The 23,298-nt window shown below is 43.6% G+C and overlaps 1 protein-coding gene and 1 pseudogene across 1 annotated transcript; both read left to right on the top strand.

Moving 5' to 3' along the window:
* Window positions 1–10,658: 10,658 nt before the first annotated feature.
* LOC117491170 lies at window positions 10,659–22,110 on the top strand (annotated as a pseudogene).
* LOC117491173 lies at window positions 15,945–17,249 on the top strand. The gene is made up of 3 exons (XM_034141038.1): window positions 15,945–16,189; window positions 16,474–16,626; window positions 16,824–17,249. Exons 1-3 carry the CDS (start codon window positions 15,955–15,957, stop codon window positions 17,099–17,101), a joined length of 666 nt encoding a protein of 221 aa, XP_033996929.1. The 5' UTR covers window positions 15,945–15,954; the 3' UTR covers window positions 17,102–17,249.
* Window positions 22,111–23,298: the final 1,188 nt, after the last annotated feature.

Raw genomic sequence — 23,298 nt, 5'->3', positions numbered from 1 at the left:
ACTGCCTCTGTCTTCTTTGAATAGGCTGCAGAGACAGAAAAGAGGTGCTTCACAACCCAATTACAATCCAATTATTCTTGGCATTTTTCCAAAACAATGTCAGCGGTTTGACTCAAATGTTTCCCTCACAGGAGAGCCGTCATTTTTCTCTCTGTTGAAAAACAAATTGTGCTATCCATCACAAGTACATGCCACTTCTGCCATAGTGTAAAGCAACATTATACTAACGGGACAGAGAGATATTTGGATAAAGCACCCTTCAAAGCAATCCTTTTTTCATGCATCTGTCAAAGTTATGGTGTCCGACAGGTGCCAACGCGCTACAACGATCAAAAACTCTTCCATCAGGAGAAACACGCTGCAGTTTCAGAAAATATACAGATATAAAAACACAAATGTTCAGCAACACAGCTGGAGACCAGGGGACACTAAAGAGTGACGCACACAGCTGGGAGACCAGGGGACACTAAAGAGTGACGCACACAGCTGGGAGACCAGGGGACACTAAAGAGTGACGCACACAGCTGGGAGACCAGGGGACACTAAAGAGTGACGCACACAGCTGGAGACTAGGGGACACTAAAGAGTGACGCACACAGCTGGAGACTAGGGGACACTAAAGAGTGACGCACACAGCTGGGAGACCAGGGGACACTAAAGAGTGACGCACACAGCTGGGAGACCAGGGGACACTAAAGAGTGACGCACACAGCTGGAGACTAGGGGACACTAAAGAGTGACGCACACAGCTGGAGACTAGGGGACACTAAAGAGTGACGCACACAGCTGGGAGACCAGGGGACACTAAAGAGTGACGCACACAGCTGGAGACCAGGGGACACTAAAGAGTGACGCACACAGCTGGGAGACCAGGGGACACTAAAGAGTGACGCACACAGCTGGGAGACCAGGGGACACTAAAGAGTGACGCACACAGCTGGGAGACCAGGGGACACTAAAGAGTGACGCACACAGCTGGGAGACCAGGGGACACTAAAGAGTGACGCACACAGCTGGGAGACCAGGGGACACTAAAGAGTGATGCACACAGAGGAGACCAGGGGACAGTAAAGAGTGACGCACACAGCTGGGAGACCAGGGGACACTAAAGAGTGACGCACACAGCTGGAGACTAGGGGACACTAAAGAGTGACGCACACAGCTGGGAGACCAGGGGACACTAAAGAGTGACGCACACAGAGGAGACCAGGGGACAGTAAAGAGTGACGCACACAGAGGAGACCAGGGGACACTAAAGAGTGACGCACACAGCTGGAGACCAGGGGACACTAAAGAGTGACGCACACAGCTGGAGACCAGGGGACACTAAAGAGTGACGCACACAGCTGGAGACCAGGGGACACTAAAGAGTGACGCACACAGCTGGAGACCAGGGGACAGTAAAGAGTGACGCACAAAGCTGGAGACCAGGGGACACTAAAGAGTGACGCACACAGCTGGAGACCAGGGGACACTAAGGAGGAGGGGACACTAAAGAGTGACGCACACAGCTGGAGACGAGGGGACACTAAAGAGTGACGCACACAGCTGGAGACCAGGGGACACTAAAGAGTGACGCACACAGCTGGGAGACCAGGGGACACTAAAGAGTGACGCACACAGCTGGGAGACCAGGGGACACTAAAGAGTGACGCACACAGCTGGGAGACCAGGGGACACTAAAGAGTGACGCACACAGCTGGGAGACCAGGGGACACTAAAGAGTGATGCACACAGAGGAGACCAGGGGACAGTAAAGAGTGACGCACACAGCTGGGAGACCAGGGGACACTAAAGAGTGACGCACACAGCTGGAGACTAGGGGACACTAAAGAGTGACGCACACAGCTGGGAGACCAGGGGACACTAAAGAGTGACGCACACAGAGGAGACCAGGGACAGTAAAGAGTGACGCACACAGAGGAGACCAGGGGACACTAAAGAGTGACGCACACAGCTGGAGACCAGGGGACACTAAAGAGTGACGCACACAGCTGGAGACCAGGGGACACTAAAGAGTGACGCATACAGCTGGAGACCAGGGGACACTAAAGAGTGACGCACACAGCTGGAGACCAGGGGACAGTAAAGAGTGACGCACAAAGCTGGAGACCAGGGGACACTAAAGAGTGACGCACACAGCTGGAGACCAGGGGACACTAAAGAGTGACGCACACAGCTGGAGACGAGGGGACACTAAAGAGTGACGCACACAGCTGGAGACCAGGGGACACTAAAGAGTGACGCACACAGCTGGAGACGAGGGGACACTAAAGAGTGGGACAGCTTGGTGACGTTCAGGATTATAAAGCTGGACAACTGTCTCTGTCTCAGAGTTAGTCGTCTCATAACTGTAAGTGTTTGTCAGTATATCTGAAATGACTAGGTTAGCTATTAGGGATGCCAGCGATTATTCGATGTTTCGAATATTCGTTACAGTCTCCATAATCGAAAATTATTTTTAAAATTCGATTTTATTTATATATATTTTTATTATTATTTATGTTTTACTTTTTTTTCCTGGCTTAGTTTCAACCAAAATATAGACTAATGCTAATAATAGTAATAGTATTAATAATTGTAAATCGCCATTGGTCACACCACCAGTTTGTTTTACTGTAAACTTGGTGGAAGCCAGCAGCGCAGGCTGCGCAGAGTGCAGACTGCTGCTGCCTGCTGCAGCCTGCTACACACCGAGCCCCCCCCCCCCCCCCCCCCCTCTCAGTCACACGTGCAACACAACTAAAGAGGAACAAAGCGGCACGTTCAGAGAAGAGTTCCTCGTGGAACTACTTCGAACTGACAAGTGCAAATGAAGTGAAAGGCAAACTCTGCGAAAAAACGTTTTATTTTTCCCTCCCGCTGTTTACAGCATTCCACTATAGTACTTCAAATCTTTGTTCTTCTTATTTCAGCCAATACTTTGGCTCTCCATAACTTCAGCTTATTTTCAGCTACAGAAACCATTCAAATATTAAACTATTCAGCCTTTTCAGGAATCGATGGGAAACCTTCAGCTTTTAAAAAATATGTTATACTTTTTGAAATATTCAGCTTTTTAAACTCTTTTTTTAACATGGAAGTCAATGGGCGGAGCCTTCAAATCCTCTTTTCCTACACCTTGCGCCAAATGCTACTCCTTCCACATACTTTCAGCTAGACACTTCATTCCAACTTTCAAATGATCACAAGACCTTCAGCTATAAAACTTGTTATATCTTTTACACTTTTGAGATATTTAACTTAGTTTGGAGCTTGGTAGAGAGGCCTTCTTCAGATGTTAACATTAGTGTGGATGGAGCAGCTCGTTAAGTCTAGAGTGCTTTGATCTCAAAACAGAGTGCAGCTGTGCTTCAAATTCTCCCCAAAAAATGTTTTAAACTTGCCATAATTCCCAAACCCTACACCCCTCAGACATATTTTTTCATGAAAAACGTAGGAAATCCTCTCCTAGGTTGGACATTTTTTTTTTTTTAAATAAACAAAATGCCTCTCGAGGGCATGAAGAGACAAAAAGTCCACCTAGCTCCCAATTGATTCCCATCTTTCCGGAACTTTCTTCAGAACAGAGAGAAGTACACTTAGACAAACTGCTCCCATCTCCACATTTTACACACAAAACCAAAAAAAACAACATATATCAGTTCATTGGGGTTCCCTGATGCTCACGGTCTGGTCATTTTTTGATAGGAGCCATAGTTTTTGAACAGGTGGCAAAATTGTCAGATATAATCCTCAATGCATTCTTAATGGAACTCAGTGCTGCAGTTGGTAAATCGTCATAAGTCATCACCATGGTAACCTTTCATCTCTGGGTTTACACACACAGGTGTTTGTAAACATTCATTCACTACTACTTACATTGAATATCTTTATTTAACTCCTTCAGCCTAATTTCAGCTGCAGGAACCATTCAAATATCACACTATTCAGCGTTTTCAGCACATGATGGGAAACTTTCAACTTTTTCAAAATATGTTATACTTTTTAAAACATTCAGCTTTTTAAAGTATTTTTTTAACATGGAAGTCATTGCAATGCATTTGAGCTCTAACAATTAACACACACACACACACACACACACACACACACACACACACACACACACACACACACACACACACCACACACACACACACACACACACACACACACACACACACACACACACACACACACACTCTCTCTCTCTCTCTCTACACAGACACACACCGATGATGATGAATGATCCAGAGAAGAGAGAGAGGGTGATAGAAGAGTGAGAGGGTGATCAAGAGAAGAGAGAGAGGGCGATCAAGAGAAGAGAGAGAGGGTGATAGAAGAGTGAGAGGGTGATCAAGAGAAGAGAGAGAGGGCGATCAAGAGAAGAGAGAGAGGGCGATCAAGAGAAGAGAGAGAGGGTGATAGAAGAGTGAGAGGGTGATCAAGAGAAGAGAGAGAGGGCGATCAAGAGAAGAGAGAGAGGGCAATCAAGAGGAGAGAGAGAGGGCGATCAAGAGAAGAGAGAGAGGGTGATCAAGAGAGAGAGAGAGAGAGGGCGATCAAGAGAAGAGAGAGAGGGTGATAGAAGAGTGAGAGGGTGATCAAGAGAAGAGAGAGAGGGCGATCAAGAGAAGAGAGAGAGGGCGATCAAGAGGAGAGAGAGAGGGCGATCAAGAGAAGAGAGAGAGGGTGATAGAAGAGTGAGAGGGTGATCTAGAGCAGGGGTTCCCAACCCCCGGTCCGTGGACACACACACACACACACACACACACACACAACACACACACACAACACACACACACACACACACACACACACCACACACACCACACACCACACACACACACACACACACACACACACACACCACACCCTGGCGACCGGACATCTCCTCATAATGCGCCTTCTCCTCGTTTTCCAGCATTCACTGGATTATCCGTAAATCAAACAAAACCAAAACGTTGATTTATCTGTTTTCCCGTTTTGGTTTAAAAACTGAATAACGTCGGTTTTTTGGTTTTCCGAAAGAAAAAAAAACGACACTGGTTATTTTTTAAACTTTGTTAATATGTTTTGGATGCATATTGTTCTAGTATTTGTTCAGGCTGTTACATACAATTAGCCTCTGTTGCTACCTGCTGGTGGTGAGTAAATATTAAAATCAGTTAAAATTGACAACCGGTCCGCGATTTTTTTTAATGTATCTGCCGGTCCTTGGCACAATAAAGGTTGGGAACCCCTGGTCTAGAGAAGAGAGAGAGTGCGATCAAGAGAAGAGAGAGTGAGCGATCAAGAGAAGAGGGAGGGCGATCAAGAGAAGAGAGAGTGGGCGATCAAGAGAAGAGAGAGGGCGATCAAGAGAAGAGAGAGAGGGCGAGCAAGAGAAGAGAGAGAGAAGAGAGAGAGGGTGATTAAGAGAAGAGAGACGAGAGGCGATATCAAGAGAAGAGAGAGAGGGCGATAGAAGAATGAGAGGGTGAACAAGAGAGAGAGAGGGCGATCAAGAGAAGAGAGAGGGTAATGTAACCTCCTAATGTAATGTATAACTCCTATGAAAATGTTCAAAAAGTGCTCAAACTTCACATGTGTGCATAACAGTCCAGCCGTGAAGACATCTACGGGACAGTTTTGAGATTTCTTCAAATGCCGTTGGCAACCACAATGCTCACCATGAAACACGGTTTTCTCATAACTCAGTGTGAAAATGCTCGAAATGGCCCAAACTTCACAGGTTTGGTAACGATGCAGCCATCAACACATCTAAGCGTATTATAGGGTGTCATCAAATGCCGTTGCCATGGCGACAGATAATTCACCATTGAGTTAGTTCAAAAGTTTGCAGTTCAAATATTTCTGCCTGCTTTCCCAAGCCTTTTTACTTTCTTTTCTCATCTTAATACAAATTTCATTCACTACTACTTACATCTGATATTTAACTCCTTCAGCCTATTTTCAGCTGCAGAAACCCATTCAACTATTACATTATTCAGCTATTCAGGACATCAAGGCTTCTATACATGTTTTTTTTAACACCTTTTCTTTTAAATATTAAGCTTTTTCTGCCATTTTCAGCTAAATTCAGCCACAAATGTTCACAGTTTACAGCATTCGCATGCATTTTCTGCAGGAAATGCATTTTCTAGTTCACACTAGGGATGCCAGAAACTGACCATGATCAAATTCGAAAATCGGACAGCCCTGGCGAATATTAATCGATTATTCGGCCCCCCCCCGGGGGGAAAATAAAACGTTTTTTCGCAGAGTTTGCATTTCACTTCATTTGCACTTGTCAGTTCGAAGTAGTTCCACGAGGAACTCTTCTTGAACGTGCCCGCTTTGTTCCTCTTTAGTTGTGTTGGCACGTGGTGAGGAGAGGGGGGGGGGGGGGCGGGGTCGGTGTGTAGCAGGCTGCAGCAGGCAGCCAAGCAGTCTGCACTCCGCGCAGCCTGCACTGCTGGCTTCCACCAAGTTTACAGTAAAACAAACTGGTGGTGTGACCAATGGCCATTTACAATTATTAAACTATTACTATATTAGAATTAGTCTATATTTTGGTTGAAACTAAGCCAGGAAAAAAAAGTAAAACATAAATAATAATACAAATATATATAATAAAATCGAATTTTAAAAATAATTTTCGATTATGGAGACTGTAACGAATATTCGAAAAATCGAATAATCGCTGGCATCCCTAGTTCACACTCAAAGCTCGGTGTGTGTGTTGTGTTACAGCCTGTTAGAGTAGCAGCATCCCTCCTGTTTACGTACAGATAACGTGACACCGTCAATAATGGTATCATCGCAAGCATCCCCTTCCCAACAATTCTGTTCACAAACACATTTGATCCTGTGAACGCAGCACAGACTGAGACTCAATCCAACCAGTCGGACTGCATACTGTCAGGGAGGCGAGGACACACACACACACACACACACACACACACACACACACACACACACACACACACACACACACACACACACACACACACACACACACACACACACACACACACACACACACACACACACACACACACACACACACACACACACACTCAGGATAGGAAGCGCCTTCACTTCACTTCGTCTGATGGACGCTGAAGTTGATGAAGCTCGACGATGGCTGCTACTGATGAAGCTCACTGGCTAACAGTTCAGTAAGTGGAGCTGTGATTGGTTGACGTTGTTGATTGTTGTGGTCGCAGAAACGCTTGAGTTGATGAACGTGTGATTGTTTTAAAGCTGGGAAACAAGTTGGTCTCCTAGCTGTCTGAGCAGAGAGAGGCCGTTTCTCAATGTCGAGTACACCTGCTGCAGAGCCACTATTTCAAGTATACTACGTCATCGAGTGGCGCCGAATGCTGGGCATTTAACATACATTTAAACAGTCCTTCGGTGCCACTCAATGACGTAGTATACTTGAAATAGTGGCTCTGCAGCAGGTTTACTCGACATTGAGAAACGGCCAGAGTGTGCAGGTTAGTTTAAAGAGTTCCTTGTGAGGAGGAAGAGGAGTTCAGGCTGATGGGGGTCAGTCTGTCAGGACAGCTACTGCTGTGGAGGGGGAGGCAGCAGGCGGGCACTAGGACCCAGCAACCATCAGAGAGCTCACCTGGGCCTTTGTTCCTGAAACACCTGAGAGACTCTGGGTGTTTCTCAATCGCGAGTACGCTTGCTTGGTAGCACATGTCTGCCGAGCATCTTGCTTCAGAAGCGAGGCAAGAATACTTCCTGGCATTCGGAAAACGAAGAGTGGAACAGGCTAGCAAGTGTGCAGGTGTGCGTCATATGAGAGGCCCCGCCTTACATTTTCCGTCACAGATTTGGGGAAATTGGTCTGTGCGCAAAGCATTGTGGGGATTTTATATATATGGCATTTGCCATTACACATATTTAATTTAAATGTCTGTTAACACTAGAACCGCCAACAGCGTCAGCACCTACATAGATATCATTTTCAAATCATTTAATTTGTTCCTCTTCATAATTTCCTTATAAACTAAGTAGGACGATTTAAAACTCACTTAATTGGGTTAATTTAGAAATGGCTTCAGTTTATCAACTCATAACAGATCAAAAAGTTCAGATTCATTTTTACAATAAATCAAGGAATGATGCACCTTCTACAAACGAACAACAACATAATTAAAACATTTAAACAAACTACTAAAAGTAGATGAACTACATGATTACAACAGTTTACAGTAACTTCTGATAACACAGGAGGGGAAAATAAACGAGAGGGAATGAGGCTAGAAGAGGTGAGAGAGAGAGAGAGAGAGAGATAGAGAGAGAGAGAGAGAGAGAAGAGAGAGAAAGAGAGAGAGAGAGAGAAGGAGAGAGAGAGAGAAGAGAGAGAGAAGAGAGAGAGATAGGGAGAGAGCGAGAGTACAGTAGATATCTATATCGAAGTAGCTTATCTCTTTCTCCACTTATTCTATCACCCCATCTCTCTCTCTCTCTCCTCTCTCTCTCCCTCTCTCTCTCTCTCTCTCTCTCTCCCTCTCTGAAAGCCCGTCAGTATCAGGGTTGGTCAAATGAATCCCCTTGGCGGGTTCTAGTGTTCATTTACCATTTTGTCTTCTCTTTGCAATGCTTAATCGATTTGAAACCAAGTCTAACGTAGCTTAAACTTAACGTTAGCTTCCTAGCTAACACAACACATTCACGCACCTTTCTCTGTGGGTTTTTTTGTAGTGACAAATGAAGTTGGATGTTGTGGTGGTCGTGTCACTGATCTTTATGCTGCAGACCCTGCATACCGCTGTTCTCTTCTTATTAGCGTCATCGACAACATAATCCTTGAATCCAAACTTCACTATTTGTGGAGTAACACTAGCCGCTGCCATGTTAACTGACACTCCTGCCGTCTAGTGGGTTGCCAGGTTTGTGCGCACGGTGCTATAATCACCCAATCACGTTTTTCGAAAAAACTAAACGTAATATCTCACTACAAAAACAAACGCAAATATTTAATTTTAAACAGTCAAGTCCTTTCAAGTCATCTGTCTCAAGCTTAAGTCAAGTCTCAAGTCATGAATACCAAGTCAAAGTCAAGTCAAGTCTTTTATCAATGTTAGTCAAGCAAGTCTCAAGTCCAAAAATATGCGACTCGAGTCTGACTCGAGTCAAGTCATGTGACTCGAGTCCCCACCTCTGGTATTCTCACCTTGTTACAGGTGTCCTGATAATGAAGAAGTGTACTTGTACTAGACTGTAAAGTTACAACATGTACTTACAGCCAATACCTGTATCTGATGGCATTAGAATATATTCTATAAACTGTCATTTAACGGGAACTGTTTCATTACTTTAGCTGACAGACTTTTAACATATGTCTAAGTTTTATTTTTTCACAGAGCACATTAAGGTTGTAGTTTCTGAGTGAGACTATTTCTCTATTGTAGTCTTCTCTTCAGGTGTTCTGTTTTAAACACCAGCTGAGCAGGACGGAAGCCATTTTGTTTCTTAGTCTTCACTATAAAAAAAGAAAACTCAAGTCTAAACACGTCAAAAAAACGAAAAAAAAGGTGTGTTCAATTCAGTCGGGAAGCTCAAATATATGTGCCAACAATAAAAGCTAAAGGTGTGTTCACCTTAGTGAGATCTGGAACGAAGGAACACAAGTTTACTGATCTAAGGAGGAGGAGGAGGAGGAGGAGGAGGAGGAGGAGGAGTTAAACAGGGAACAGTGAAAGGAGGACCTCCAGTGGTCACTCTGAGGAACTACAGCTGGTTTCTGGTTTCTCACAGAGGAGGACGAAGGACTCAGATCTTTAGTTTCAGAAACATTAGTGAACATACAGTGTGATAATAATCTGTTACAGGTCCTCCATTCAACACTTCACTAAAGTACAAGTTTAAACATCAAAATATACTTAAAGTACAAAAGTAAAAGTACTTATTCTGCAGATCTGCATAGAAAGGCCAAGTATAATCCACATGAAGGATATTCCTGAAGTCTTCAAACAGTCCTGAAGACAGGTCAAAGTGCCAACAACATCATGAGTGCATTGTTTCCCATACATTGATTCATTTGTGGCGGGACTAATGGATAGTGAGGTGGGCTGATGATCGGAAGGTTGCGAGTTCAAATCACGCCTGGAACCCCACCACTAGTGTGCCCTTGAGTAAGGCACTTAGCCCTCAGTTACTCCAGGGAGAATGTCCCTGTAATTGGTGATTGCAAGTCGCTTTGGAATAAGGCGTCTGCTAAATGCCTGAATTGTCAATTGTAAATTATATTTTTTGAGAAACAGATTCTCAACTCCGGTGTGTCTCACTCATTAACAACGCAACACAGAGCAACAAGAACGTTGTCTGCTACAGTAGCCATGAACTCGGTGCCCCCACAAATAGAATCAAATTATGTGGGAAACACTGGAGTGTGTTTAGTTTGGAGGTGTGTGAGCTCTGTGTCCTGATGAGATCATGTGTGATTCTCCAGCAGGTGGTTGTGTGTGTGTGAAGGTGTGAGCTCTGCTATGAATCCCTGTGAGGACACTGAACCCGCTCTGAGTGGGGACCCTGAACGCCTCACCAAAGCTCAGAGGTGAGATGAAGACCTCTGACTGTCCTCTTCTCCAGAGCTCAGCAGGCATTATTCACACTCAAAGCTCTGTGTGTGTGTTGTGTTGAAGCCCAGAGCAGCAGCATGGACCTGGACCTGGACCTGGACCTGGACCTGGACCTGGACCTGGACCTGGACCTGGACCCGGACCCAGTTGTTTATCCATGAAGAGTGATCGATCGATGGATGAACCTTTATATTTTAAAGGCCGCCCTTCAGAGACAGAGTAAGTGACATCATGTGACTTCATTATATCAGCAGCAGTAGAAAACATGTTGTTACTGAAGAACAGAGACTTCTTATTGAAGCTGAGGGAGGGACTACGATTACGTGAGAAGCCATTCGGCCGTTCACTGAAACAACCAATCGTGTAAAGTATAGTATTTATTGAGCATTGTACAATGTATTGTATATCTTCACAGAGCCAACATTTCACGGTGTTTCCTCAGTCGGCTTGTTTTTTTAATGTATTTTCAAAATGTTCTTTAATGTTTGAATGTTGATAGGCACACTGGTAGATGTAGTCGATGTATAGGCCTAAGAAGTAATGCCTATATTGCATAAAGTATTATTTATTCAAATAGTTTTACCCAATCATATTAATTGGCATTCCTGTCAATTATTGAACAGGAGGGTGAGGGAGAGCATGAGCAACCATTTCGTTTCATCTTCCTTTTTTTATTTTATTTGGATCTTTGGTAATGAAGTAACATATATAGATATTATAGATATTTGAACAATGGCATGGCCAACGGCGTATGAATGTGTGGGAACTTAATATATGTGAAAGTGCTTTAGACTTTCCTAAATCCAGAATGATTTAATTGAATAACTATTCCCTTAACTCCATAACCCCAGAAAAATACATTTTGGCGTGATTATTTGTAACAGTTTGGCCATAGTTGTTGTTGTGTATTACTGTCACCTGTAGATCAGTAGAATAGTAACCTTGAGTAGGAACCTTGAGTGTGTTCAGGCTACAAGCCTTTCCTGTTTCCTTCTCATGTTTCAGGAGGAAGCTGGAGGAACCTGGACCCAGCTGTATGTCCATGAAGAGTGACTGGTCTATGGACAAACCTATTTTCTTCAAAGGTGAACAACACTCTGTTGATGAAAGGTGAGGTTTTCAAATGTAAACAGAGCAAGTTATAATAATACAAATATTTATAATAATTTAGTTTATTTAAAGAAAACTTTTCAAGTAGTTAACCGCCTTCGTGATACCTTCTACTGTGGTTTTAGGTCAAAGTTGACTCACAGTTCTCTTCCCCTCCCCGTCCCATATATGTCTGTATGAGCCCCCTGCAACAGATGTACCTTGTGTGATATTAGGCTTCATAAATAAACTATGATTGATTTAAACTTATTGAATAAATACAAAATGTAATGATACATATTTAAACTGACAAATTGGTGCCCCGTGTGAGGCCCAGACAAACCTGAGGATTTATATACAACACTCCTTTCTCCTGTTGCTCACACAAGAACTTGATCCACATTTGAAGACCAACGAAGCATTTCAATACCAACCTCCTTTGATTTAAAGTCCATAGCTGGACATGTATACTGTGTATATATATATATATATACGTTAGCAATTTGTGATAGGAACACAGGTTGGAATCTTGTTTCATTTCATCTTTAATTTCTATTCAACTGATCAACTTTTTATTTTTGGTTAAAAAGTTTGGTATCTTCCTACACCTTAAATATCCTAACTCTTAAATATATGAGAGACAAGCATGTGGTGTGAATGGGTATTCATTCTGTAGCAAAGTTTATATCAATGAATCAACAGAGGAAGTTAAAGTCAGAGTTGTCAGCGCTTCCCATCAGGTGACAATCGACTCTCTCTCACATTACAATAAAACCCCAGATCAACCTCTTCTCCTTCTGATTCCCACATCGTCTGATGATGACCCTTTAAGGTCATGATGAAGGCCAGTGTGAGAGTTTGTCTCCTGCCATGATGCCTCCTGCAACCTGACTGGTATTGCATTAACCCCATTGGGCTTAGAAGACACTTTAAGGACCTTTACCCTGTGTTTGCCTCTGTATGGACGGAGATAATGTGAGTTATTTCTTCATGATTCCTCACAGAGAGGACCAGCAGAGCTCAGAGGTTCCCAGAGGTCAGTCTGCCCAGCAGCATCAGACGGAAATGGACTCCGTATTTATGGTCTGTACATGAACTACAGCTACTTTACATCTGTTCTGATCACAGTCAACTCCATGATGCACTTTGTAGATCAGTGGATGGTCAGTCTGTCCAACATGGATCTGATGTTTGGTGCCTTTAGTTTGATTGTGTTGTTCATGTATTCTGTTCCAGCTGCTGGAGGAGAACATCAACACTTTTGTGAAGAACGAGCTGAAGAAGATCCAGAAAGCTCTGACTTCAGATTACCCAGAATGCTTAGAGAACCAGAGGGAGAATGAGGAGGTGTTGGACAGTGAGGATGAAGAGCAGAGGAGGAGCAGCAGAGAGGCATTTCTGAACATCTCACTGCACTTCCTGAGGAGCATGAAGCAGGAGGAGCTGGCTGAGCGTCTGCAGAGCAGTAAGAGGGTTTCTATAAAGATTTAACAAGCTGGATAAATGTTGACTAATGTCTCAAGAGATGGAGCAAAGTATACTCAGATCCTCGTCATTTAAAGATTTCTTTGGAGTTGAAATGTCTTGACTTATTGATCTGCTTTGTTGTTCTTTCATTCAGGAAGTCGTTCTGGAGTGTGTCAGCGTAAACTTAAGTCTAACCTGAAGGAGAGGTTCCAGTGTGTGTTTGAGGGCATCGCTAAAGCAGGAAACCCAACCCTTCTGAACCAGATCTACACAGAGCTCTACATCACAGAGGGGGGGGCTGCAGAGGTCAATGATGAACATGAGGTCAGACAGATTGAAAGAGCATCCAGGAAACCAGATAGACCAGAAACAACAATCAGACAAGAAGACCTCTTTAAAGCCTCACCTGGAAGAGATGCACCAATCAGAGCAGTGATGACAAAGGGCGTGGCTGGCATTGGGAAAACAGTCTTAACACAGAAGTTCACTCTGGACTGGGCTGAAGGCAAAGCCAACCAGGACATCCAGTTCACATTTCCATTCACCTTCAGAGAGCTGAATGTGGTGAGAGAGAACAAGTACAGCTTGGTGGAACTTGTTCATCACTTCTTCTCTGAAACCAGAGACGCAGGAATCTGCAGGTTTGATCAGTTCCCGGTTGTGTTCATCTTTGACGGTCTGGATGAGTGTCGACTCCCTCTGGACTTCCACAACACTGAGATCCTGACTGATGTCACAGAGTCCACCTCAGTGGATGTGCTGCTGACAAACCTCATCAGGGGGAAGCTGCTTACCTCTGCTCGCCTCTGGATAACCACACGACCTGCAGCAGCCAATCAGATCCCTCCTGAGTGTGTGGACATGGTGACAGAGGTCCGAGGGTTCACTGACCCACAGAAGGAGGAGTACTTCAGGAAGAGATTCAGAGATCAGGAGCAGGCCGGCACCATCATCTCCCACATCAAGACCTCACGAAGCCTCCACATCATGTGCCACATCCCAGTCTTCTGCTGGATCTCTGCTACAGTTCTGGAGGAGGTGTTGAAAACCAGAGAGGGAGGATAGCTGCCCAAGACCCTGACTGAGATGTACATCCACTTCCTGGTGGTTCAGTCCAAAGTGAAGAATGTAAAGTATGGTGGAGGAGCTGAGACAGATCCACACTGGAGTCCAGAGAGCAGGAAGATGATGGAGTCTCTGGGAAAACTGGCTTTTGAGCAGCTGCAGAAAGGCAACCTGATCTTCTATGAGTCCGACCTGACAGAGTGTGGCATCGATATCAGAGCAGCCTCAGTGTACTCAGGAGTGTTCACACAGGTCTTTAGAGAGGAGAGAGGACTGTACCAGAAGGACAAGGTGTTCTGCTTCGTCCATCTGAGCGTTCAGGAGTTTCTGGCTGCTCTCCATGTCCATCTGACCTTCATCAACTCTGGAGTCAACCTGCTGTCAGAAGAACCAACAACCTCCTGGCTACCTAAAGTATTCAGACCCAAACCTGAACTAACACATCTCTACCAGAGTGCTGTGGACCAGGCCTTACAGAGTCCAAACGGACACCTGGACTTGTTCCTCCGCTTCCTCCTGGGTCTTTCACTGCAGACCAATCAGAAACTCTTACGTGGTCTACTGACAGAAACAGGAAGTAGCTCAGAGATCAATCAGGAAACAGTCTGGTACATCAAGAAGAAGATGGATGAGGATCTGTCTCCAGAGAGAAGCATCAACCTGTTCCACTGTCTGAATGAACTGAATGATTGTTCTCTAGTGAAGCAGATCCAACACTCCCTGAGTTCAGGAAGTCTCTCCACAGATAATATGTCTCCTGCTCAGTGGTCAGCTCTGGTCTTCATCTTACTGTCATCAGAAGAAGATCTGGACGTGTTTGACCTGAAGAAATACTCTGCTTCAGAGGAGGCTCTTCTGAGGCTGCTGCCAGTGGTCAAAGCCTCCAGGAAGGCTCTGTAAGTACAGAAACATTCATATATCATGACGTAAATATTCAGTTCATTATTTCCATATATTGCTTGTTTTCTCTTTATCAGACTGAGTGGCTGTAAACTGTCAGAGAGAAGCTGTGAAGCTCTGTCCTCAGTCCTCAGCTCCCAGTCCTCTAGTCTGAGAGAGCTGGACCTGAGTAACAACGACCTGCAGGATTCAGGAGTGAAGCTGCTGTCTGCTGGACTGGATAGTCCACACTGTACTCTGGAGACTCTCAGGTCTGGATTCAGTCTGTTTAATTGAAGGCCATATTAATCCATATTTAGATTAATAAATACAATTCAATGATTTCCTTCTAATCAAATTCCTTTTGTTCCAACATTTTTCAATGAACATATTTCATGAAGTTAATTTCTCACTCTTGTTGGATCTTGAAATATCAGAGAGAAATCTGAAAGTTACCTCACATAAGCCAACGGTATTAAGTACATACAGTATTTCACAAACCCTGCAGTCCTCACAGTGGCCTCAGATTATGTGACATGTAGTTTTGTGTGTTTTCAGGCTGTCAGGCTGTCTGGTCACAGAGGAAGGCTGTGTTTATCTGGCTTCTGCTCTGAGATCCAACCCCTCCCATCTGATGCCCCTTTCACACCGGCGCTTTTCCAGCTCCTGCTGGGAGCTAGAGCCTGAAAAGCGCCGGTTTTTCCTGTTCACACCGCAGCGGCGGCGCGTCATAGCTCCGGAATGCGGTTCACTTCCAGCTCCAAAAAGTTGTCGGTCCAGAGGCAAGAGCTTTGGAGCTATGACGCGGCGTCGCTTACGTCTCTCTTACGTCCGTCGAGGCGGAGGCGGGGGCAGGGGCATGGGCGGGGTCAACCTCCTGAACAACAACAAAATGCCTGCGTTTTATCCAGTTTGTACACAACGATGGAAGACCTCAAAACACAGAAAGGATTATCGGGACCAAAAGAAAGAGCTCGGACGGAGTGGCAGCGGTCGTACGAAAACAAGTCCACATTTTGACTTGCTAAACTCGGTCCTCGGAGACAGACCGACGAGTGGTGTGGGATGCACCGTGAATTCGCTTTGTCTCTCGTCAATTGGGTTGGAGGACGAGTCATTTAATGCTGGTGAGTTATGCATTACTGATTTGTGTTATTTGTGCCTTTTTGTTTTACAACATAAACTAAACCATGTAGCTATAGACAGACCTGGCAATAATAGCTAAAGTTTACCTACTACAGCTACCGGGTGGGCACCCATGCGCTAGCATGCTAATGCTAACAATAATAAACAAAGGTATCCCCATGGCAAAGACAGCGAACGCCTCCAATGTATCTTCTTTCTTCTCACTAACGATGTATGATTTGTTGAAGGGCTACTTTTGTTCATTGTGTTTATATTGTGTTTACAGGCATATCTCGTTTGGAGTGCAGTGAGTCGGAACCACCACCACCTTCGGCGTGTAGCTCGCCCGTGCACATGCTTGGGTCTCTTGCCACAACAAGCAGCTCTTCCCAGGAATCTCTGGTGACCCTAACCCAGCCAGTGGGCCGTAACAAACAGGGTAAGGTTTACAGTGTTCATAATGGTAATACTGTTCCCTGTTGCCATTTATCATGGCATTGTCATTGTAGTAGTTGTTGAAGTTATGCAACTGCAGCCATAATAACAATAAAACATTTCATTACACAGTATATAATTTACACCTCATAGAATGCCATGAACACGGTGTTGACCTCATTATTATTTTTCCCTTTGTAGTTAAAAGGAAGCGGGATTCGTCATCTGGCCTTGTCCCGTTAATGGAGAGGAGTGAAGCCAGGGACGAAGAGCTACTGGAGCATAGCCGGGCGATGCTTCAGGAGGTGCAGAACGGCAATGCTGAGTTCCTACGGATCTTCAACGTCACAGAGCAGAGCAGAATCGAGCAGAGCCGGATCGACGGACTCGCCAGAATCGCAAAGGCCGAGCATGACGGCCACATGCTTGGCTTGTTAGACAGGATGGTGAAGGTGATGGAGGCCAACAGCAAACAATGACATTATTTTTGTATCTCCATTGTTCATGCCCCTTTTGTGTACATAATTTTTAAATACACTTAGTTATATAATATATACAGTATGTTCTCCACACTTTTTTGTGAATACTTGTATACATTCTTTTTTAAATACACTTAGTTATAGTATATACAGTATGTTCTCCACACTTTTTTGTGAATACTTGTATACATTCTTTTTTAAATACACTTAGTTATAGTATATACCGTATGTTCTCCACACTTTTTTGTGAATACTTTGTATACATTATTTTTTAAATACTCTATTATATAATATACAGTACAAATATTGTCCATACTTCTGATTCTTTGATTTGTATGTAAAATAAACATAACTCAAAAGTCATGTCTTATTACATTTTATTTTTTCAGTGATCCACTGCAAACTAGCTAATGTCACTATGATAAAACACTGAACTAAAACAGTGGTAGATGACAAGTATGACTACTTGTATGCTAAGTCTGATTCTGCCATGCATTCTTTAAACAAAATGATGCTAAATGGAATCGTTACCTGTGTTATCTAAAATAAATGTGTCATTGTCAAGCTGGAGCAAGGCACACCATTTATTTTATTCCTATTTCTCTTTAGAAAGAAGTTAGGATATAAAATACTGACATAAATCTAAGTGAAGGAAACAAACTCAAATGTACTGTGCCCTTACCCAGCACAAATGTAATGACATAAAGCTGAGGTTAGCACTAAATTGTTCATAACACATCCAAAGAGAGAGCGACCAATCCCTGATGAATGTTGAGCACAGCTGTATCTGCACAGCAGCTCAGGTGACTGCACACACTCACAAACATTTTATTTTTATTTTGATACGCTTTGGGTATTGCAATTTCACACGTTTACAAAAGTAGCTTAATAAATGTAGCTCTCAGGTGAAGAAAGGTTGGAGACCCCTGGTCTAAACCTTTTGGGTATGCACTATTTTTATAAGAATATTGTTCATACATTCTTTGATTTGTATGTAAAATAAACATAAGTCAAGTCTTATAACATTTTATTTTTCTCTTGGACATTTATGTGAATTTTCAGTGATGTACTTACTGTATGTGGGCCATAATAATGTGAGAAATTGTCGTTGTCTTTGACCTTAATGAGAAGTATTGATTTTTGATAAGCTTTGGGGATTGCAATTTCACATGTTTACAAAAGTAGCTTAATTCAACCTATGACTACTATGTCAATAAATGTAGCTCTCAGGTGAAGAAAGGTTGGAGACCTCTGGTCTAAACCTTTTGGGTATGCACTATTTTTATAAGAATATTTTTCATACCTGTTTATCTGTTTACATTCTGTGATTTGTATACAAAAGAAAACACAATTCAAGTCTGATCCAGTGATTTTATTGTAAGAGGCATGATACAAAATAGATCAGGTTTAACTGCAGTAATATTAGTGGTCCCCCATGTTGAAATACTCCATCAATGCAGATCTAACGTCAGCTCCTTCTTCTTCTTGTCTTCTTGCCATCGAATAGGACGTATATTTACCTCCCGTTTCCTACGGAATCGTTGTTGAAGTAGACCCTGAAGACCACAAAGAAGTATTGTATTTCGCATGTGATGTTTGTAAAGTTCCAAGTAAAGTCGTCCCTTGAAAAGTCGTCCGATGCCTTCCATTTCGTCTCGTAAGAGGATAACCACAGCGAACAGCGCTTCAATACAATCGGCCATTGTTGTTGTGATTTCCGCGCGGTTTGGGTTTTAGGAAGCAGGCACGTAAACGTTTACGTCATGACGCAAACGATGAGGCAATGACGCAGTACCATCCCGGCTCTTGAGGGGTGTGAGCGGTGTGAACAGAGCGGGAGCTGAAAAGGGAAACGGGAGCTGAACCAGAAAAGCTCTCGCGAGGAGCTAGAAAGTGAAAAGCGCCGGTGTGAAAGCCGCATGAGAGAGCTGGACCTGAGCTACAATCATCCAGGAGACTCAGGAGAGAAACTGCTGTCTGCTGGACTGGAGGATCAACTCTGGAGACTTGACATTGTCAGGTATAAAGATTATATTATATATAATAAGTAAAATAAAATGTACACTAACACACAAATCACAGGATACTAAAGCCATTCTGTTCATATTATCACAATCAGACACAGGCAGGATAATTATTTTATTTTCAGATAAATTAGGGAAAATAATGAGCTGTATTAATTGTCTAAAAGAAGAAGCTCCACTGATCTAAAGGTATATTAGCGCTGATTAACCCTTAAGAGTTCCAAGGTACATTTTTCAGCCATTCAGGTTTTTATTTCTTAGCCATTTTCGCTGTGTTGAATGAATATAGCTCAAACTTGCCAGAGGATATTATTTTTTTGTTGTATTTTGAATTGTTGTCTCAGTTCCTTAAATTAGCCTGAAATGGCTAAACTACACAAAAACCGACACATTTGTTCCTATAGTGGAAAAGATTCCCCATTTAAAACCATTGAAAAGGCTTTTTTTGACCCCACATTTATCCTATCATAAACGAATGAATTCCTTTATGTTAAGATTTCATTTTCGGACTACAGCTTTCACTTTAAAATGTTTACATTTGACTACAAGATGGCCATCATTTTAACCCTTTGAAGCATGCAGCACTTTTGACTGTTTTCTGCAAGGGTGCCTTGCTACTGAAATGATAAGTGTGTGTTGCTATTGATGTTGGATAATGGTATGTGTGAGTGTGTGTGTGTGTGTGTGTGTGTGTGTGTGTGTGTGTGTGTGTGTGTGTGTGTGCGTGTGTGTGTGTGTGCGTGCGTGCGTGCGTGCGTGCGTGCGTGCGTGCGTGCGTGCGTGCGTGCGTGTGTCCAACTTCAAAAAAACATTTATCTTAGAAGGCCACACTGCGTTATAATCTAATTCAACAACAAAAACAATGAGTTGCGAGAACCAAAACAGGATTGGACTTTGTTTTGGTTCTCGCTCAGGTTGTTTATGCAGGTGCTGCCATGGTTAGAAGTATTAGTATTAGTGCAGGAGTAGTCATGTTGGAGATGGCAAGGCATTACAGCACACAGGAGGCTCTGGAGATTATCATGCACTCTGAGTGCGAGGATGGCTCCTCATCCTCCTCGTGGACTCTGAGGCTGACACAGAAGAGGCCTCAGAGGTAGAAACAGACCAGAGTCCTGTTTCTAGAGTCCAACTCAGACTCATCCCAAGACTCATCTGAAGCTGAGAGCGGAGGGGAGATGGATGAAGCGGCGTGAAAATGTTTTGGTCTCCCACAAACACTGAGACACACCACTACGTTCCACAGGTTTGATCCTGGGACCTACACACTATGCTGACGCCCGAATCAGTGACCCGAGGTCCAGCTTTGCACTGCTGCTGACGGATGAAATCCTGAAGCATATTGAGGCCATGAAAAACATGCATGGGAGACTGGCGAGATGTGGACACAAAGGAACGGCAGGCGTACGTGGAGCTGCTCATTTTGGCTCATCAGCCACTGCAGGAATAGACTCAGATCTGCAGGGTGCTGCTGCAGGCCCCTCTCTCATCAGTGAACGGAAGAGCAGGAGGCAGTGCCACTTTTGCAAGGCCAGAATAAGAAGAGTTGGCAGCACCTGCTGCACATGTGGGAACTTCACATGCAAGGTCCACCGTCTGTCCACTTGCAGCCCCTGCTCGACCTGAGCTGGACTCTCACAGCCAGACACTCATCATTCAATGTTCATCTTTGTTAAATAAATGTGTTTCTGGTTCAAACTGATCTTGTATTATTCATTTTAGCCCACAAGAGGGTAAAAGGCATTTAGTGGGAAAACACCTTTTACTAGTGGTAGGAGACGGCCTAGTGAAAATCATCATATATCATTATAGGCTAAGATTTTAAACTTTAATCAGAAAAAATAATGATGCATCAAAATCATTGTTGCTGTCAACCATTGACCCATCTAGGGTCCTAATAATAATAATAATAATAGTAATAATAATTTAGTTTTTTTCAATAAAAAAAACTGTGGAGTTTTTTCAACAAACTGGTCTTTAAAGGGTTAAAATCACCAACATATAATTCATATTTCATATGTATATGTCAGGCTGGAGTAGTTTTTAAAGATTTACTCTTTTAAAGTGGAAAGAAATTTGAATATATCATATTTTTATAGCAGTTTTTGTGAAGGTGGCATTTTTTGACCTTAGGAACAAATACGTTTTCTTTTTAAGGAACTCTTAAGGGTTAATAATAAGTGGTCCATGTGAGAATCACAAAGCTCTGTTTTTGAGAGTGATGTAATGTCCATGTTTCCATGCTGCTCTGACCCCCCCCCCTTCTTTCAGGATGGAGCCTGGTGGAGTCCGATGGTTGAGACCCGGTCTGAGGAAGTGTGAGTGTGGTTTAATTTGATTCATGAAAACAAAGCAGCCACCATCTTCAAATGTAACCTTCATCATCAAAGTGTCAATAAATGAACAGCTGATTAATAACTGCTGCTGTTCCTCTCATCAGATTCCTGTGAACTCTCACTCGACACAAACACAGCAAACAGAAACCTCAAACTGTCTGACAACAACAGGACGCTGACATATGTGAGAGAGGAGCAGCCATATCCTGATCATCCAGAGAGGTTTGACCACTGGCCTCAGCTGATGTGCAGAGAAGCTCTGACTGGTCGCTGTTACTGGGAGGTCGAGTGGAGAGGATGGGCTTATATATCAGTGACTTACAGAGGAATCAGCAGGAGAGGAGACAGTGAGGACTGTTTGTTTGGATGGAATGATCAGTCCTGGAGACTGAGATGCTCTCATGGTGGTTACTCTGTCTATCACAATAAGAGAACATACACCTCTTCCTCCTCCTCCTCCTTCCCCTCTGGTAGAGTAGCAGTGTATGTGGATCATCCTGCTGGCTCTCTCTCCTTCTACAGAGTCTCCTCTGACACACTGATCCACCTCCACACCTTCAGAACCACATTCACTGAACCTCTTTATGCTGGGTTTACAGTTTGGTCTGGATCAGTGTCTCTGTGTCCTCTGTAGGAGGAACAGTCTCCTCCTGTTCCAGAAACGTCCTCCCTGCTGCCCAGATAGTTCAGTCTGTACAGGATCAATGAATAAAGGAAGTCTGTACAGTTGAAACGTCGGCTATTGTTGTATTTGACTGTCCCCTGGTCTCCCAGCTGTGTGCATCACTCTTTAGTGTCCCCTGGTCTCCCAGCTGTGTGCATCACTCTTTAGTGTCCCCTGGTCTCCCAGCTGTGTGCATCACTCTTTAGTGTCCCCTGGTCTCCCAGCTGTGTGCATCACTCTTTAGTGTCCCCTGGTCTCCCAGCTGTGTGCATCACTCTTTAGTGTCCCCTGGTCTCCTGCCACCCTATATTTATCAGGAAGTTTAACTTGTTTATTTTCCATTCGAGTTTAAACCCTCTACAGCTCTGCATCCTTTATTCTCTCCTGATGGTAAAATGAGAGCTGAATGAAGGTCCAGATGGTCGCCTCTATACCAACACACACACTGGATTTGGCTGCTCTGAATGGGCTGGCAGAGAGTGTGAGTGTGTGTGTGTGTGTGTATGGCTATTATTCCGCCTGTCATATCTTTGACTACCACACTAAAATGGATATTGATGAAATGCCTGTGGGTGTTCACGTGAGTGTGTAGAATGATAGACCACTGTGAGTAATGTGTGTGTGTGTGTGTGCATGCATGCATGTGTGTGTGTGTTCATTGGACAGTATGATGTTTTTCAGGTGGTACTTCAGTGAAAAATAGTCCGAACTGCGGCGACAGCAACGTAACTGGATCCTCCTTAGCAACAGTCTGTTCTCCTTAGCAACGGTCTGATATCGTAAAATAGCAGACCTAAATCGACCAATCAGAAGGGAGTTTTCAACTAAGCCGTGTAATATCTATAAATAATGTCTCATTTAAATGTTTAAATATGTTCTTTTATGTGTTTGTACAGTACCCTCGTCTGATGTCCTTTTTTTTTGCCTTTGGAGTATGTTAAAAAAAAAATGCTTTGTTACAGACCTGTCTTTTAAATAAATCAAATGTACCCTAAAATGCGTCCTTGGTTTGACTGCCTTCTCTAGAACACTGTTGACATTGCAAAGACCCTAAAAAAGCCTGTTAAACTTCACTACATTTGAGGGTTTTAATAGCACATAAATATGGCAGTCATTTATATGTTTTAAAGGCTGGTAAAAAGAGTCCAGGAAAAAGTGAAGGACGTTAAAACA

The sequence above is a fragment of the Trematomus bernacchii genome, unplaced genomic scaffold, assembly GCF_902827165.1.
Source record: "Trematomus bernacchii unplaced genomic scaffold, fTreBer1.1, whole genome shotgun sequence".
NCBI lineage: Eukaryota > Metazoa > Chordata > Actinopteri > Perciformes > Nototheniidae > Trematomus > Trematomus bernacchii.
This window is presented reverse-complemented; position numbering and strand designations above follow the sequence as displayed.

Coding starts and splice junctions, on each gene's coding strand:
- LOC117491173 (XM_034141038.1), top strand. CDS start 15,955: ATGCCTGCGTTTTATCCAGTTTGTACACAACGATGGAAGACCTCAAAA. Junction 16,190..16,473: donor GGACGAGTCATTTAATGCTG/GTGAGTTATGCA, acceptor TTGTGTTTACAG/GCATATCTCGTTTGGAGTGC. Junction 16,627..16,823: donor AGTGGGCCGTAACAAACAGG/GTAAGGTTTACA, acceptor TTCCCTTTGTAG/TTAAAAGGAAGCGGGATTCG.